The 17,269-nt window shown below is 38.8% G+C and overlaps 1 protein-coding gene across 1 annotated transcript; it reads left to right on the forward strand.

Moving 5' to 3' along the window:
- The first annotated feature begins 1,248 nt into the window (after window positions 1–1,248).
- On the forward strand, window positions 1,249–16,970 carry LOC124922630 (probable glucan endo-1,3-beta-glucosidase A6). Its single transcript, XM_047463353.1, has 2 exons — window positions 1,249–1,878; window positions 16,566–16,970. The coding sequence occupies exons 1-2, from the start codon at window positions 1,342–1,344 to the stop codon at window positions 16,968–16,970; spliced, it is 942 nt and encodes a 313-aa protein (XP_047319309.1). The 5' UTR covers window positions 1,249–1,341.
- The last annotated feature ends 299 nt before the right edge of the window (window positions 16,971–17,269 follow it).

A 17,269-nucleotide genomic window follows, 5' to 3' on the forward strand; every position in this document is an offset into this window, starting at 1 on the left:
TCTACGCCTCATTCAGAAGTTTGAAGGCCCACCCTCATTTATTCAGTTTATATATAACCCTCTCCCGTTTAACGCTAATTGATGCGGCAAATATTGTAAGATTTTATTTTTATTTTTTATACTCAAATATCTAAATAAATTATATAAAATATTATAATTTAAAAATCTATCCCAATATATATTTATAAGATTGTTGTTTGTAAATTGAGAATAATGGTTATATTATTTATGATTCTGAAAAAAAAAATCAATAAAAGGCAAAATTATGTGTTATTGTTTGGAAATCTATATTTTTTAGAATTCAAGAGTATAAGGATTTAAGTTGGTGTTATATATAAAATTAAGGAGATATATACTATTTGAAAGAGTTACAATTTTGGTGAAAAAATGACAAATATATTGATATATAATTGAATTTCTAGTTCAACTATATTGATATATTAAAATTTGTGTTCTAATATAATGATAATAATATCTGTTTTTTAAAAATGTATTGTGGTTGGGTAGTCTCCTAAATAGAGGGTTAAATTTAAATGTATAATCTCCTATATTGCATAAAAATGTTGAAAAACACAATAAAAAATTTATTATTAGTTTTGTTAGTATAAGGTGAGGATTGTATTTTAAATTAGTCAAATGTTAGAATTCAACCAAAATTTATGGTAAGATTATGTATTTTTTTTTAAGAAAGAAATATAACATAATATTATTATTATTATTTTTTTAATTTTAAAAATATAAAGATAAAACATATTGGATTGTGATTATAATTTGAATTTTTGTCAAACAAAATTGTAATATTTACATGCATCTAAATTAACTAAGTGAATTTTAATATTATTTTATAATTGAAAAAGAAAATTATGTGTATTTTCCATAAATAGAGTGTGAAACAAATATTTTGAAATTTCTTGACTCCAAACCCTCGTTTCTTTAATCCAAACAAGTCCATGCATCTAAATTAACTAAATCAAGTCAAGTCAAATAATATTTACATGGTAATTTTCTTCATATATATAGAGAGAGAGGAGAGACGTACATGATGACATAATTCACAATAGCTGCTTCAAGTTACAAATATGACGGGATTTTCGGCCACCGTACTCCTCCTCCTCCGTTTCATACTTTCCGCCGCCGTATCTAGTAAGTCCAAAATCTCTATTAATTCTCTTTAGCTGCTTCTTTCTACATCTAAATCTAATCTAATCTTACTTTATTAACTTGTAATTTCCAGCAGGTGTATCATACGCCGCCGCCGGAGCCGGCAATGTCGGCATCTGCTACGGCCAATTGGGAGACAACCTTCCCAGTCCGTCAAAGTCCGTCGAGCTCTTGAAAGCCATGAAGGTGAAGCAAGTCAAACTGTATGATTCTAACCCGGCCATTCTCGGCGCCCTGAGAGGATCCGACATCGAGGTTACGGTCATGGTCCCGAACCAGCTCCTTGTGAGCATCTCCACCAATCAAGCTATCGCAGACGAATGGGTACGGTCCCAAGTCTTACCCTTTTACCCAAAAACAAAGATCCGATACGTTCTCGTCGGAAACGAAATCCTTTCTATCCCCGACCGTAACATCCAGCTCAGCCTCGTCCCGTCGATGTACCGGATTCAGAAATCGCTTGCGAAATTCGGCCTCCTCCGTAAGGTCAGAGTCACTACCTCATTGGCCATGGACGTGCTTCAAGCTTCTTACCACCCTTCCAATGGAACCTTCCGTGCCGACATCTCCACTCAAATCATTAAACCTATGCTTCAGTTTCTCAAGTACACGAAATCCTCCCTCTTCTTGGATGTATACCCGTATTTCGCTTGGGCATCCAACCCGGTCGACATCAAGCTTGATTACACCCTGTTATCCTCCGCCAATAACATAAGGGTTAAGGATCCGGGTGTTGTTTTTGGCACAATTAGAATCCCACATCGGAAGATAATGGGAGTGAAAGAAGTTTCTTAGTATATAAAAGAAACTATATTCACAATTAGTATAAATCCCACATCGGAAGATGATGGGAGTTGGGGAAGTTTCTTAGTGTATAAAAGAAACTCTCCCCTCTTTGGTTTATTGCACCCAAATTTGTATCTCTTCTTCCTTATTAATTGATAGCCTTAGTGCTCAGAGACGTAGGCAATATTTTAGCCGAACTCCGTTATCAAATTCTGTTAGTGTGTTCATTCTTTTGTTTTCTTCTTTTGCGGTTCTGTCAGGATTTTTTCCCCAACAAGTGGTATCAGAGCCGAAGGTTCGTCCTTGGCATGGTGGAGTCTTCAAAAGGGGCGTCAACTCCTTCGTCATCCTGGACGAGGACACCGATGTCGAATTTGAAGTTTGCGGTGGAGATCTTTGATGGAACTGGGCATTTCGGCATGTGGCAAGGTGAGGTTCTAGATTGTCTTTTTCAGCAGGGTCTAGATGTTGCTATTGAGGTTGGAAAGCCAGATGGTATAGAAGAAAAAGAGTGGAGTATCATGAATCGGTTGGCGTGCGGAACAATTCGGTCGTGCCTGTCCAGAGAGCAGAAGTATGCTGTGAAGAATGAAACTTCTGCACAAACTGTGGCAAGCATTGGAGGACAAGTTTCTGAAGAAGAGTGGTCAGAATAAGCTCCTTATGAAGAAGCGACTGTTCCGGTTTGAATACCAATCAGGTACTACGATGAATGAGCATATAACTAAGTTTAATCAGTTAGTAGCGGATTTGTTAAACCTTGACGTTAGGTTTGAGGATGAAAATTTGGCTTTGATGTTGCTATCGTCCCTTCCTGATGAATTTGAACACTTAGAAACAACGTTACTTCATGGGAAGTGAAATGTTTCTCTTGATGCTGTAAGTTCTGCTTTATATAGTCATGAATTGAGAAAGCAGGATAAAGGGAAAAGCAAAGTAGGTACAGCAGATGAAGCATTGATGGCCAAAGGCCATCAGCAGAGCAAATCAAAAGGGAAAGGAAGAAGATCTGAAAGTAGAGTTGCCAAAGATGAATGTGCTTTCTGTCGTGAGAAAGGACATTGGAAGATTAACTGCCCAAAGTTGAAGAAGAAAGAGAAAGATTCTGAAGAAGCGAATGTTGCAGAAAACAAAGGTGATGCAGATTCAGAATACTCTTTATTGATGTCACACACAACATCACATCCTGATGCGTGGATATTGGACTCAGCCTGCACTTATCATATGACACCAGTTCGAAAGTGGTTCTTTGACTTTAAGGAGCTAGATGGTGGAGTTGTTTACATGGGAGATGCTAATACATGGAAAATAAAGGGGATAGGTTCAATCAAGCTGAGGAATGATGACGGATCCACCAGAATTATTAGAGATGTTCGGTACATACCGAATATGAAAAAGAATCTCATTTCTTTGGGGGCCTTGGAGTCGAAAGGCCTACATGTGAAATTGGAAAATGGAGTTCTTAGGGTAATATCTGGAGCGCTAGTGATGTTGAAAGCTATCAGGAAGAGTAATAATTTGTATTACTATCAAGGTAGTACAGTTAATGGGACATCATGTGTATCAACTTCCGGGAGTAGTAAGGATTTAGAGGCAACAAAACTATGGCATATGCGATTGGGGCACGCTGGTGAGAAATCTATGCAAACTCTTGTCAAGCAAGGATTATTGAAAGGTACAAAAGTTTGTAAGTTAGATTTTTGTGAATATTGTATTCTGGGAAAACAAAGGCGAGTAAAATTTGGCACTACTATGCATAATACCAAGGGTATTTTGGACTATGTGCACTCAGATGTCTGGGGACCTGCCAAGACTCCTTCTCTTGGAGGTAGACATTATTTTGTTACTTTTGTTGACGATTTTTCCAGAAGAGTATGGGTGTTTACGATGAAGAACAAAGGTGAAGTGTTTGAGATTTTTCTTAAATGGAAAACTCAAGTTGAAGACGAGACAGGAAGAAAGATCAAAGTTCTCCGGACTGATAACGGTGGAGAATACAAGAATGATCCATTCCAGAAGTTATGCCAAGAGTGTGGCATAGTTCGACACTTCACAGTTAGAAAAACACCACAGCAGAATGGAGTATCGGAACGTATGAACAGGACATTGGTGGAGAAAGTTCGATGTATGTTGCCTACTGCTGGGATAGACAGAAAATTTTGGGCAGAAGCTGTGTCATACGCTCAACATTTGGTAAATCGCCTACCATCATCTGCACTTGGTGGCAAGACTCCATTAGAGGTATGGTCTGGAAAACCTGCAACTGATTATGATTCTTTGCATATTTTTGGTTCTACTGCATATTATGATGGAGTTGAATCAAATTTGGATCCACGAGGAAAGAAGGCTCTTTTTATGGGATTTACTACAGGAGTTAAAGAGTATCGCCTCTGGTGTTTGGATGCAAAGAAAATCATTATCAGAAGAGATGTTACTTTTGATGATTATTCAATGTTGAATAAGGTAACACCAGACAAGATTGATTGTACTCCGCAACAGGTGGAGTTTGAGCAGATAAAGATAAGCCCAACTAGAAGTGACTCTCCGACGACAGACGAAGAGTTAAATGAGGAAGAGGTTCTGACCCAAGAACCTTCAGAACAAAGTGAATCAATTGCTGTGAATAGGCCAAGACGAGTTATTCAAAAACCAGGTCGGTTTTTTGACATGGCGGCCTATGCACTTCTAGTCGTAGATGATGTTCCATCCACTTTTTCAGATGTCAGTCGAAGTACTGAAAATGGAAAAAGGAGAGGTGTTATGGAAGATGAAATGCAATCTATTCAGAAGAATGAGACATGCAAGTTGAAGCATCTACGAAAAGAGAAGAAGGCTATTTGTTGTAAATGGATCTTTGCTAAGAAAGAAGGATTTCCTGAAAAATTTGATATTCGCTACAAGGAAAAATTGGTAGTTAAAGACTACGCTCAGAAGGAAGGAGGTGATTATAATGAGGTACTTTCTCATGTTGTTAAACACTCTTCCATTAGAATTTTGTTGGCCTTGGTAGCGCAGATGAATTTGGAGCTAGCTCAACCAGATGTGAAGACCGCAGACATACACGGTCATTTGAATGAGGAAATCTACATTTATCAACCAGATGGATTCAAAGTTGCTGATAAAGAAAATTGGGTTTGCAAGTTGAACAGGTCATTGTACAGGTTGAAGCATTCGTCGAGACAATGGTACAAGCGACTTGATAAGTTTATGATTGAACACAAGTATACAAGAAGCAGATTCAGTTTATGTGTGTATTTGCGCAAACTGCAAGATGAGTCTTATATCTATTTACTCTTTTACGATGATGATATGTTGATAGCATCAAAGAGCCAATATGAAGTTGACAAATTGAAGACTCAATTGGGTAGAGAGTTCGAGATCAAAGACATGGGGAAAACCAAATCTAATTGTTTAGATTTGGTAAACACATTCCGCGTTTGAGTCGGCGCTGAAGAGCGCCAATTGGAAGCACTGAAGGTTTAATTTTTTAATATTGAAGATTAGTATTTGGATATTGTGCCAAGGTGGAGATTTTTTGTTTTTGGCACAATTAGAATCCCACATCGGAAGATAATGGGAGTGAAAGAAGTTTCTTAGTATATAAAAGAAACTATATTCACAATTAGTATAAATCCCACATCGGAAGATGATGGGAGTTGGGGAAGTTTCTTAGTGTATAAAAGAAACTCTCCCCTCTTTGGTTTATTGCACCCAAATTTGTATCTCTTCTTCCTTATTAATTGATAGCCTTAGTGCTCGGAGACGTAGGCAATATTTTAGCCGAACTCCGTTATCAAATTCTGTTAGTGTGTTCATTCTTTTGTTTTCTTCTTTTGCGGTTCTGTCAGAGTTTTTTCCCCAACAAGTGGTATCAGAGCCGAAGGTTCGTCCTTGGCATGGTGGAGTCTTCAAAAGGGGCGTCAACTCCTTCGTCATCCTGGACGAGGACACCGATGTCGAATTTGAAGTTTGCGGTGGAGATCTTTGATGGAACTGGGCATTTCGGCATGTGGCAAGGTGAGGTTCTAGATTGTCTTTTTCAGTAGGGTCTAAATGTTGCTATTGAGGTTGGAAATCCAGATGGTATAGAAGAAAAAGAGTGGAGTATCATGAATCGGTTGGCGTGCGGAACAATTCGGTCGTGCCTGTCCAGAGAGCAGAAGTATGCTGTGAAGAATGAAACTTCTGCACAGAAACTGTGGCAAGCATTGGAGGACAAGTTTCTGAAGAAGAGTGGTCAGAATAAGCTCCTTATGAAGAAGCGACGGTTCCGGTTTGAATACCAATCAGGTACTACGATGAATGAGCATATAACTAAGTTTAATCAGTTAGTAGCGGATTTGTTAAACTTTGACGTTAGGTTTGAGGATGAAGATTTGGCTTTGATGTTGCTATCGTCCCTTCCTGATGAATTTGAACACTTAGAAACAACGTTACTTCATGGGAAGGAAAATGTTTCTCTTGATGCTGTAAATTCTGCTTTATATAGTCATGAATTGAGAAAGCAGGATAAAGGGAAAAGCAAAGTAGGTACAGCAGATGAAGCATTGATGGCCAAAGGCCATCAGCAGAGAAAATCAAAAGGGAAAGGAAGAAGATCTGAAAGTAGAGTTGCCAAAGATGAATGTGCTTTCTGTCGTGAGAAAGGACATTGGAAGATTAACTGCCCAAAGTTGAAGAAGAAAGAGAAAGATTCTGAAGAAGCGAATGTTGCAGAAAACAAAGGTGATGCAGATTCAGAATACTCTTTATCGATGTCACACACAACATCACATCCTGATGCGTGGATATTGGACTCAGCCTGCACTTATCATATGACACCAGTTCGAAAGTGGTTCTTTGACTTTAAGGAGCTAGATGGTGGAGTTGTTTACATGGGAGATGCTAATACATGTAAAATAAAGGGGATAGGTTCAATCAAGCTGAGGAATGATGACGGATCCACCAGAATTATTAGAGATGTTCGGTACATACCGAATATGAAAAAGAATCTCATTTCTTTGGGGGCCTTGGAGTCGAAAGGCCTACATGTGAAATTGGAAAATGGAGTTCTTAGGGTAATATCTGGAGCGCTAGTGATGTTGAAAGCTATCAGGAAGAGTAATAATTTGTATTACTATCAAGGTAGTACAGTTAATGGGACATCATGTGTATCAACTTCCGGGAGTAGTAAGGATTTAGAGGCAACAAAACTATGGCATATGCGATTGGGGCACGCTGGTGAGAAATCTATGCAAACTCTTGTCAAGCAAGGATTATTGAAAGGTACAAAAGTTTGTAAGTTAGATTTTTGTGAATATTGTATTCTGGGAAAACAAAGGCAAGTAAAATTTGGCACTGCTATGCATAATACCAAGGGTATTTTGGACTATGTGCACTCAGATGTCTGGGGACCTGCCAAGACTCCTTCTCTTGGAGGTAGACATTATTTTGTTACTTTTGTTGTCGATTTTTCCAGAAGAGTATGGGTGTTTACGATGAAGAACAAATGTGAAGTGTTTGAGATTTTTCTTAAATGGAAAACTCAAGTTGAAGACGAGACAGGAAGAAAGATCAAAGTTCTCCGGACTGATAACGGTGGAGAATACAAGAATGATCCATTCCAGAAGTTATGCCAAGAGTGTGGCATAGTTCGACACTTCACAGTTAGAAAAACACCACAGCAGAATGGAGTATCGGAACGTATGAACAGGACATTGGTGGAGAAAGTTCGATGTATGTTGCCTACTGCTGGGATAGACAGAAAATTTTGGGCAGAAGCTGTGTCATACGCTCAACATTTGGTAAATCGCGTACCATCATCTGCACTTGGTGGCAAGACTCCATTAGAGGTATGGTCTGGAAAACCTGCAACTGATTATGATTCTTTGCATATTTTTGGTTCTACTGCATATTATGATGGAGTTGAATCAAATTTGGATCCACGAGGAAAGAAGGCTCTTTTTATGGGATTTACTACAGGAGTTAAAGAGTATCGCCTCTGGTGTTTGGATGCAAAGAAAATCATTATCAGAAGAGATGTTACTTTTGATGATTATTCAATGTTGAATAAGGTAACACCAGACAAGATTGATTGTACTCCGCAACAGGTGGAGTTTGAGCAGATAAAGATAAGCCCAACTAGAAGTGACTCTCCGACGACAGACGAAGAGTTAAATGAGGAAGAGGTTCTGACCCAAGAACCTTCAGAACAAAGTGAATCAATTGCTGTGAATAGGCCAAGACGAGTTATTCAAAAACCAGGTCGGTTTTTTGACATGGCGGCCTATGCACTTCTAGTCGTAGATGATGTTCCATCCACTTTTTCAGATGTTAGTCGAAGTACTGAAAATGGAAAAAGGAGAGGTGTTATGAAAGATGAAATGCAATCTATTCAGAAGAATGAGACATGCAAGTTGAAGCATCTACGAAAAGAGAAGAAGGCTATTTGTTGTAAATGGATCTTTGCTAAGAAAGAAGGATTTCCTGAAAAATTTGATATTCGCTACAAGGAAAAATTGGTAGTTAAAGACTACGCTCAGAAGGAAGGAGGTGATTATAATGAGGTACTTTCTCATGTTGTTAAACACTCTTCCATTAGAATTTTGTTGGCCTTGGTAGCGCAGATGAATTTGGAGCTAGCTCAACCAGATGTGAAGACCGCAGACATACACGGTCATTTGAATGAGGAAATCTACATTTATCAACCAGATGGATTCAAAGTTGCTGATAAAGAAAATTGGGTTTGCAAGTTGAACAGATCATTGTACAGGTTGAAGCATTCGTCGAGACAATGGTACAAGCGACTTGATAAGTTTATGATTGAACACAAGTATACAAGAAGCAGATTCAGTTTATGTGTGTATTTGCGCAAACTGCAAGATGAGTCTTATATCTATTTACTCTTTTACGATGATGATATGTTGATAGCATCAAAGAGCCAATATGAAGTTGACAAATTGAAGACTCAATTGGGTAGAGAGTTCGAGATCAAAGACATGGGGAAAACCAAATCTAATTGTTTAGATTTGGTAAACACATTCCGCGTTTGAGTCGGCGCTGAAGAGCGCCAATTGGAAGCACTGAAGGTTTAATTTTTTAATATTGAAGATTAGTATTTGGATATTGTGCCAAGGTGGAGATTTTTTGTTTTTGGCACAATTAGAATCCCACATCGGAAGATAATGGGAGTGAAAGAAGTTTCTTAGTATATAAAAGAAACTATATTCACAATTAGTATAAATCCCACATCGGAAGATGATGGGAGTTGGGGAAGTTTCTTAGTGTATAAAAGAAACTCTCCCCTCTTTGGTTTATTGCACCCAAATTTGTATCTCTTCTTCCTTATTAATTGATAGCCTTAGTGCTCGGAGACGTAGGCAATATTTTAGCCGAACTCCGTTATCAAATTCTGTTAGTGTGTTCATTCTTTTGTTTTCTTCTTTTGCGGTTCTGTCAGAGTTTTTTCCCCAACAAGTGGTATCAGAGCCGAAGGTTCGTCCTTGGCATGGTGGAGTCTTCAAAAGGGGCGTCAACTCCTTCGTCATCCTGGACGAGGACACCGATGTCGAATTTGAAGTTTGCGGTGGAGATCTTTGATGGAACTGGGCATTTCGGCATGTGGCAAGGTGAGGTTCTAGATTGTCTTTTTCAGTAGGGTCTAGATGTTGCTATTGAGGTTGGAAATCCAGATGGTATAGAAGAAAAAGAGTGGAGTATCATGAATCGGTTGGCGTGCGGAACAATTCGGTCGTGCCTGTCCAGAGAGCAGAAGTATGCTGTGAAGAATGAAACTTCTGCACAGAAACTGTGGTAAGCATTGGAGGACAAGTTTCTGAAGAAGAGTGGTCAGAATAAGCTCCTTATGAAGAAGCGACGGTTCCGGTTTGAATACCAATCAGGTACTACGATGAATGAGCATATAACTAAGTTTAATCAGTTAGTAGCGGATTTGTTAAACTTTGACGTTAGGTTTGAGGATGAAGATTTGGCTTTGATGTTGCTATCGTCCCTTCCTGATGAATTTGAACACTTAGAAACAACGTTACTTCATGGGAAGGGAAATGTTTCTCTTGATGCTGTAAATTCTGCTTTATATAGTCATGAATTGAGAAAGCAGGATAAAGGGAAAAGCAAAGTAGGTACAGCAGATGAAGCATTGATGGCCAAAGGCCATCAGCAGAGAAAATCAAAAGGGAAAGGAAGAAGATCTGAAAGTAGAGTTGCCAAAGATGAATGTGCTTTCTGTCGTGAGAAAGGACATTGGAAGATTAACTGCCCAAAGTTGAAGAAGAAAGAGAAAGATTCTGAAGAAGCGAATGTTGCAGAAAACAAAGGTGATGCAGATTCAGAATACTCTTTATCGATGTCACACACAACATCACATCCTGATGCGTGGATATTGGACTCAGCCTGCACTTATCATATGACACCAGTTCGAAAGTGGTTCTTTGACTTTAAGGAGCTAGATGGTGGAGTTGTTTACATGGGAGATGCTAATACATGTAAAATAAAGGGGATAGGTTCAATCAAGCTGAGGAATGATGACGGATCCACCAGAATTATTAGAGATGTTCGGTACATACCGAATATGAAAAAGAATCTCATTTCTTTGGGGGCCTTGGAGTCGAAAGGCCTACATGTGAAATTGGAAAATGGAGTTCTTAGGGTAATATCTGGAGCGCTAGTGATGTTGAAAGCTATCAGGAAGAGTAATAATTTGTATTACTATCAAGGTAGTACAGTTAATGGGACATCATGTGTATCAACTTCCGGGAGTAGTAAGGATTTAGAGGCAACAAAACTATGGCATATGCGATTGGGGCACGCTGGTGAGAAATCTATGCAAACTCTTGTCAAGCAAGGATTATTGAAAGGTACAAAAGTTTGTAAGTTAGATTTTTGTGAATATTGTATTCTGGGAAAACAAAGGCAAGTAAAATTTGGCACTGCTATGCATAATACCAAGGGTATTTTGGACTATGTGCACTCAGATGTCTGGGGACCTGCCAAGACTCCTTCTCTTGGAGGTAGACATTATTTTGTTACTTTTGTTGTCGATTTTTCCAGAAGAGTATGGGTGTTTACGATGAAGAACAAAGGTGAAGTGTTTGAGATTTTTCTTAAATGGAAAACTCAAGTTGAAGACGAGACAGGAAGAAAGATCAAAGTTCTCCGGACTGATAACGGTGGAGAATACAAGAATGATCCATTCCAGAAGTTATGCCAAGAGTGTGGCATAGTTCGACACTTCACAGTTAGAAAAACACCACAGCAGAATGGAGTATCGGAACGTATGAACAGGACATTGGTGGAGAAAGTTCGATGTATGTTGCCTACTGCTGGGATAGACAGAAAATTTTGGGCAGAAGCTGTGTCATACGCTCAACATTTGGTAAATCGCGTACCATCATCTGCACTTGGTGGCAAGACTCCATTAGAGGTATGGTCTGGAAAACCTGCAACTGATTATGATTCTTTGCATATTTTTGGTTCTACTGCATATTATGATGGAGTTGAATCAAATTTGGATCCACGAGGAAAGAAGGCTCTTTTTATGGGATTTACTACAGGAGTTAAAGAGTATCGCCTCTGGTGTTTGGATGCAAAGAAAATCATTATCAGAAGAGATGTTACTTTTGATGATTATTCAATGTTGAATAAGGTAACACCAGACAAGATTGATTGTACTCCGCAACAGGTGGAGTTTGAGCAGATAAAGATAAGCCCAACTAGAAGTGACTCTCCGACGACAGACGAAGAGTTAAATGAGGAAGAGGTTCTGACCCAAGAACCTTCAGAACAAAGTGAATCAATTGCTGTGAATAGGCCAAGACGAGTTATTCAAAAACCAGGTCGGTTTTTTGACATGGCGGCCTATGCACTTCTAGTCGTAGATGATGTTCCATCCACTTTTTCAGATGTTAGTCGAAGTACTGAAAATGGAAAAAGGAGAGGTGTTATGAAAGATGAAATGCAATCTATTCAGAAGAATGAGACATGCAAGTTGAAGCATCTACGAAAAGAGAAGAAGGCTATTTGTTGTAAATGGATCTTTGCTAAGAAAGAAGGATTTCCTGAAAAATTTGATATTCGCTACAAGGAAAAATTGGTAGTTAAAGACTACGCTCAGAAGGAAGGAGGTGATTATAATGAGGTACTTTCTCATGTTGTTAAACACTCTTCCATTAGAATTTTGTTGGCCTTGGTAGCGCAGATGAATTTGGAGCTAGCTCAACCAGATGTGAAGACCGCAGACATACACGGTCATTTGAATGAGGAAATCTACATTTATCAACCAGATGGATTCAAAGTTGCTGATAAAGAAAATTGGGTTTGCAAGTTGAACAAATCATTGTACAGGTTGAAGCATTCGTCGAGACAATGGTACAAGCGACTTGATAAGTTTATGATTGAACACAAGTATACAAGAAGCAGATTCAGTTTATGTGTGTATTTGCGCAAACTGCAAGATGAGTCTTATATCTATTTACTCTTTTACGATGATGATATGTTGATAGCATCAAAGAGCCAATATGAAGTTGACAAATTGAAGACTCAATTGGGTAGAGAGTTCGAGATCAAAGACATGGGGAAAACCAAATCTAATTGTTTAGATTTGGTAAACACATTCCGCGTTTGAGTCGGCGCTGAAGAGCGCCAATTGGAAGCACTGAAGGTTTAATTTTTTAATATTGAAGATTAGTATTTGGATATTGTGCCAAGGTGGAGATTTTTTGTTTTTGGCACAATTAGAATCCCACATCGGAAGATAATGGGAGTGAAAGAAGTTTCTTAGTATATAAAAGAAACTATATTCACAATTAGTATAAATCCCACATCGGAAGATGATGGGAGTTGGGGAAGTTTCTTAGTGTATAAAAGAAACTCTCCCCTCTTTGGTTTATTGCACCCAAATTTGTATCTCTTCTTCCTTATTAATTGATAGCCTTAGTGCTCGGAGACGTAGGCAATATTTTAGCCGAACTCCGTTATCAAATTCTGTTAGTGTGTTCATTCTTTTGTTTTCTTCTTTTGCGGTTCTGTCAGAGTTTTTTCCCCAACAAGTGGTATCAGAGCCGAAGGTTCGTCCTTGGCATGGTGGAGTCTTCAAAAGGGGCGTCAACTCCTTCGTCATCCTGGACGAGGACACCGATGTCGAATTTGAAGTTTGCGGTGGAGATCTTTGATGGAACTGGGCATTTCGGCATGTGGCAAGGTGAGGTTCTAGATTGTCTTTTTCAGTAGGGTCTAGATGTTGCTATTGAGGTTGGAAATCCAGATGGTATAGAAGAAAAAGAGTGGAGTATCATGAATCGGTTGGCGTGCGGAACAATTCGGTCGTGCCTGTCCAGAGAGCAGAAGTATGCTGTGAAGAATGAAACTTCTGCACAGAAACTGTGGCAAGCATTGGAGGACAAGTTTCTGAAGAAGAGTGGTCAGAATAAGCTCCTTATGAAGAAGCGACGGTTCCGGTTTGAATACCAATCAGGTACTACGATGAATGAGCATATAACTAAGTTTAATCAGTTAGTAGCGGATTTGTTAAACTTTGACGTTAGGTTTGAGGATGAAGATTTGGCTTTGATGTTGCTATCGTCCCTTCCTGATGAATTTGAACACTTAGAAACAACGTTACTTCATGGGAAGGAAAATGTTTCTCTTGATGCTGTAAATTCTGCTTTATATAGTCATGAATTGAGAAAGCAGGATAAAGGGAAAAGCAAAGTAGGTACAGCAGATGAAGCATTGATGGCCAAAGGCCATCAGCAGAGAAAATCAAAAGGGAAAGGAAGAAGATCTGAAAGTAGAGTTGCCAAAGATGAATGTGCTTTCTGTCGTGAGAAAGGACATTGGAAGATTAACTGCCCAAAGTTGAAGAAGAAAGAGAAAGATTCTGAAGAAGCGAATGTTGCAGAAAACAAAGGTGATGCAGATTCAGAATACTCTTTATCGATGTCACACACAACATCACATCCTGATGCGTGGATATTGGACTCAGCCTGCACTTATCATATGACACCAGTTCGAAAGTGGTTCTTTGACTTTAAGGAGCTAGATGGTGGAGTTGTTTACATGGGAGATGCTAATACATGTAAAATAAAGGGGATAGGTTCAATCAAGCTGAGGAATGATGACGGATCCACCAGAATTATTAGAGATGTTCGGTACATACCGAATATGAAAAAGAATCTCATTTCTTTGGGGGCCTTGGAGTCGAAAGGCCTACATGTGAAATTGGAAAATGGAGTTCTTAGGGTAATATCTGGAGCGCTAGTGATGTTGAAAGCTATCAGGAAGAGTAATAATTTGTATTACTATCAAGGTAGTACAGTTAATGGGACATCATGTGTATCAACTTCCGGGAGTAGTAAGGATTTAGAGGCAACAAAACTATGGCATATGCGATTGGGGCACGCTGGTGAGAAATCTATGCAAACTCTTGTCAAGCAAGGATTATTGAAAGGTACAAAAGTTTGTAAGTTAGATTTTTGTGAATATTGTATTCTGGGAAAACAAAGGCAAGTAAAATTTGGCACTGCTATGCATAATACCAAGGGTATTTTGGACTATGTGCACTCAGATGTCTGGGGACCTGCCAAGACTCCTTCTCTTGGAGGTAGACATTATTTTGTTACTTTTGTTGTCGATTTTTCCAGAAGAGTATGGGTGTTTACGATGAAGAACAAAGGTGAAGTGTTTGAGATTTTTCTTAAATGGAAAACTCAAGTTGAAGACGAGACAGGAAGAAAGATCAAAGTTCTCCGGACTGATAACGGTGGAGAATACAAGAATGATCCATTCCAGAAGTTATGCCAAGAGTGTGGCATAGTTCGACACTTCACAGTTAGAAAAACACCACAGCAGAATGGAGTATCGGAACGTATGAACAGGACATTGGTGGAGAAAGTTCGATGTATGTTGCCTACTACTGGGATAGACAGAAAATTTTGGGCAGAAGCTGTGTCATACGCTCAACATTTGGTAAATCGCGTACCATCATCTGCACTTGGTGGCAAGACTCCATTAGAGGTATGGTCTGGAAAACCTGCAACTGATTATGATTCTTTGCATATTTTTGGTTCTACTGCATATTATGATGGAGTTGAATCAAATTTGGATCCACGAGGAAAGAAGGCTCTTTTTATGGGATTTACTACAGGAGTTAAAGAGTATCGCCTCTGGTGTTTGGATGCAAAGAAAATCATTATCAGAAGAGATGTTACTTTTGATGATTATTCAATGTTGAATAAGGTAACACCAGACAAGATTGATTGTACTCCGCAACAGGTGGAGTTTGAGCAGATAAAGATAAGCCCAACTAGAAGTGACTCTCCGACGACAGACGAAGAGTTAAATGAGGAAGAGGTTCTGACCCAAGAACCTTCAGAACAAAGTGAATCAATTGCTGTGAATAGGCCAAGACGAGTTATTCAAAAACCAGGTCGGTTTTTTGACATGGCGGCCTATGCACTTCTAGTCGTAGATGATGTTCCATCCACTTTTTCAGATGTTAGTCGAAGTACTGAAAATGGAAAAAGGAGAGGTGTTATGAAAGATGAAATGCAATCTATTCAGAAGAATGAGACATGCAAGTTGAAGCATCTACGAAAAGAGAAGAAGGCTATTTGTTGTAAATGGATCTTTGCTAAGAAAGAAGGATTTCCTGAAAAATTTGATATTCGCTACAAGGAAAAATTGGTAGTTAAAGACTACGCTCAGAAGGAAGGAGGTGATTATAATGAGGTACTTTCTCATGTTGTTAAACACTCTTCCATTAGAATTTTGTTGGCCTTGGTAGCGCAGATGAATTTGGAGCTAGCTCAACCAGATGTGAAGACCGCAGACATACACGGTCATTTGAATGAGGAAATCTACATTTATCAACCAGATGGATTCAAAGTTGCTGATAAAGAAAATTGGGTTTGCAAGTTGAACAGATCATTGTACAGGTTGAAGCATTCGTCGAGACAATGGTACAAGCGACTTGATAAGTTTATGATTGAACACAAGTATACAAGAAGCAGATTCAGTTTATGTGTGTATTTGCGCAAACTGCAAGATGAGTCTTATATCTATTTACTCTTTTACGATGATGATATGTTGATAGCATCAAAGAGCCAATATGAAGTTGACAAATTGAAGACTCAATTGGGTAGAGAGTTCGAGATCAAAGACATGGGGAAAACCAAATCTAATTGTTTAGATTTGGTAAACACATTCCGCGTTTGAGTCGGCGCTGAAGAGCGCCAATTGGAAGCACTGAAGGTTTAATTTTTTAATATTGAAGATTAGTATTTGGATATTGTGCCAAGGTGGAGATTTGTTGTTTTTGGCACAATTAGAATCCCACATCGGAAGATAATGGGAGTGAAAGAAGTTTCTTAGTATATAAAAGAAACTATATTCACAATTAGTATAAATCCCACATCGGAAGATGATGGGAGTTGGGGAAGTTTCTTAGTGTATAAAAGAAACTCTCCCCTCTTTGGTTTATTGCACCCAAATTTGTATCTCTTCTTCCTTATTAATTGATAGCCTTAGTGCTCGGAGACGTAGGCAATATTTTAGCCGAACTCCGTTATCAAATTCTGTTAGTGTGTTCATTCTTTTGTTTTCTTCTTTTGCGGTTCTGTCAGGGTTTTTTCCCAACACCGGGTACGGGGTTAACCTACACCAATCTGCTGGATCAAATGATAGACGCGGTCTACTTTGCCATGAAAAGAATGGGCTACCCGCATGTTGGGATCTTTATAGCGGAAACCGGTTGGCCAAATGGAGGAGATATTGGCCAAACAGGAGGAGCTAATATTAACAATGCCGCAATTTATAACCGGAATGTAATAAAGAAATTCACGGCCATACCGGCCATCGGAACGCCGGCGAAGCCGGGTGTAGTCATTCAGGCACTACTTTTTGCCCTGTACAACGAGAACATGAAAACGGGTATGGGATCGGAGAGGCATTTCGGAGTGTTGTATCCGAACGGGTCAAGTATTTACCGACTGGATTTTTCTGGTAAGACGAGGGAGGCAGAGTACTAGCTGTCAGCGCCGACTGTCGGAAAACATCTGAGGTGAGGTTTATTATGGATGCCGATTCCGACGGACGAGCAAGTGATTTAAGAACAGTTTTAAAATCATGTTCAACAAATTTCAGCCTATTTAGTTTATTAATATTATGTTTAATTCATTTCTTATATTATTTTAGAGTGAAAAATGAGAAAGTGATCATACAAAAATATTATTATATTTGATTCACTTTAGAATTTGTATCTTGATTTTTTCTATAAAAAAAAATTTCAACTAGAATTAAAAATCATTTTATTTAATTTCTAATCAAA

The sequence above is a fragment of the Impatiens glandulifera genome, chromosome 1 (genome assembly GCF_907164915.1).
Source record: "Impatiens glandulifera chromosome 1, dImpGla2.1, whole genome shotgun sequence".
In the NCBI taxonomy this organism is placed as follows: domain Eukaryota; kingdom Viridiplantae; phylum Streptophyta; class Magnoliopsida; order Ericales; family Balsaminaceae; genus Impatiens; species Impatiens glandulifera.

Excerpts from the sequence above, each read along its gene's own strand:
- LOC124922630 (XM_047463353.1), top strand. The coding sequence starts at position 1,342 with ATGAAGGTGAAGCAAGTCAAACTGTATGATTCTAACCCGGCCATTCTC. Across the intron at positions 1,879-16,565 it reads CCTCCGCCAATAACATAAGG|GGTTTTTTCCCAACACCGGG; the intron begins GTTAAGGATCCG and ends CGGTTCTGTCAG.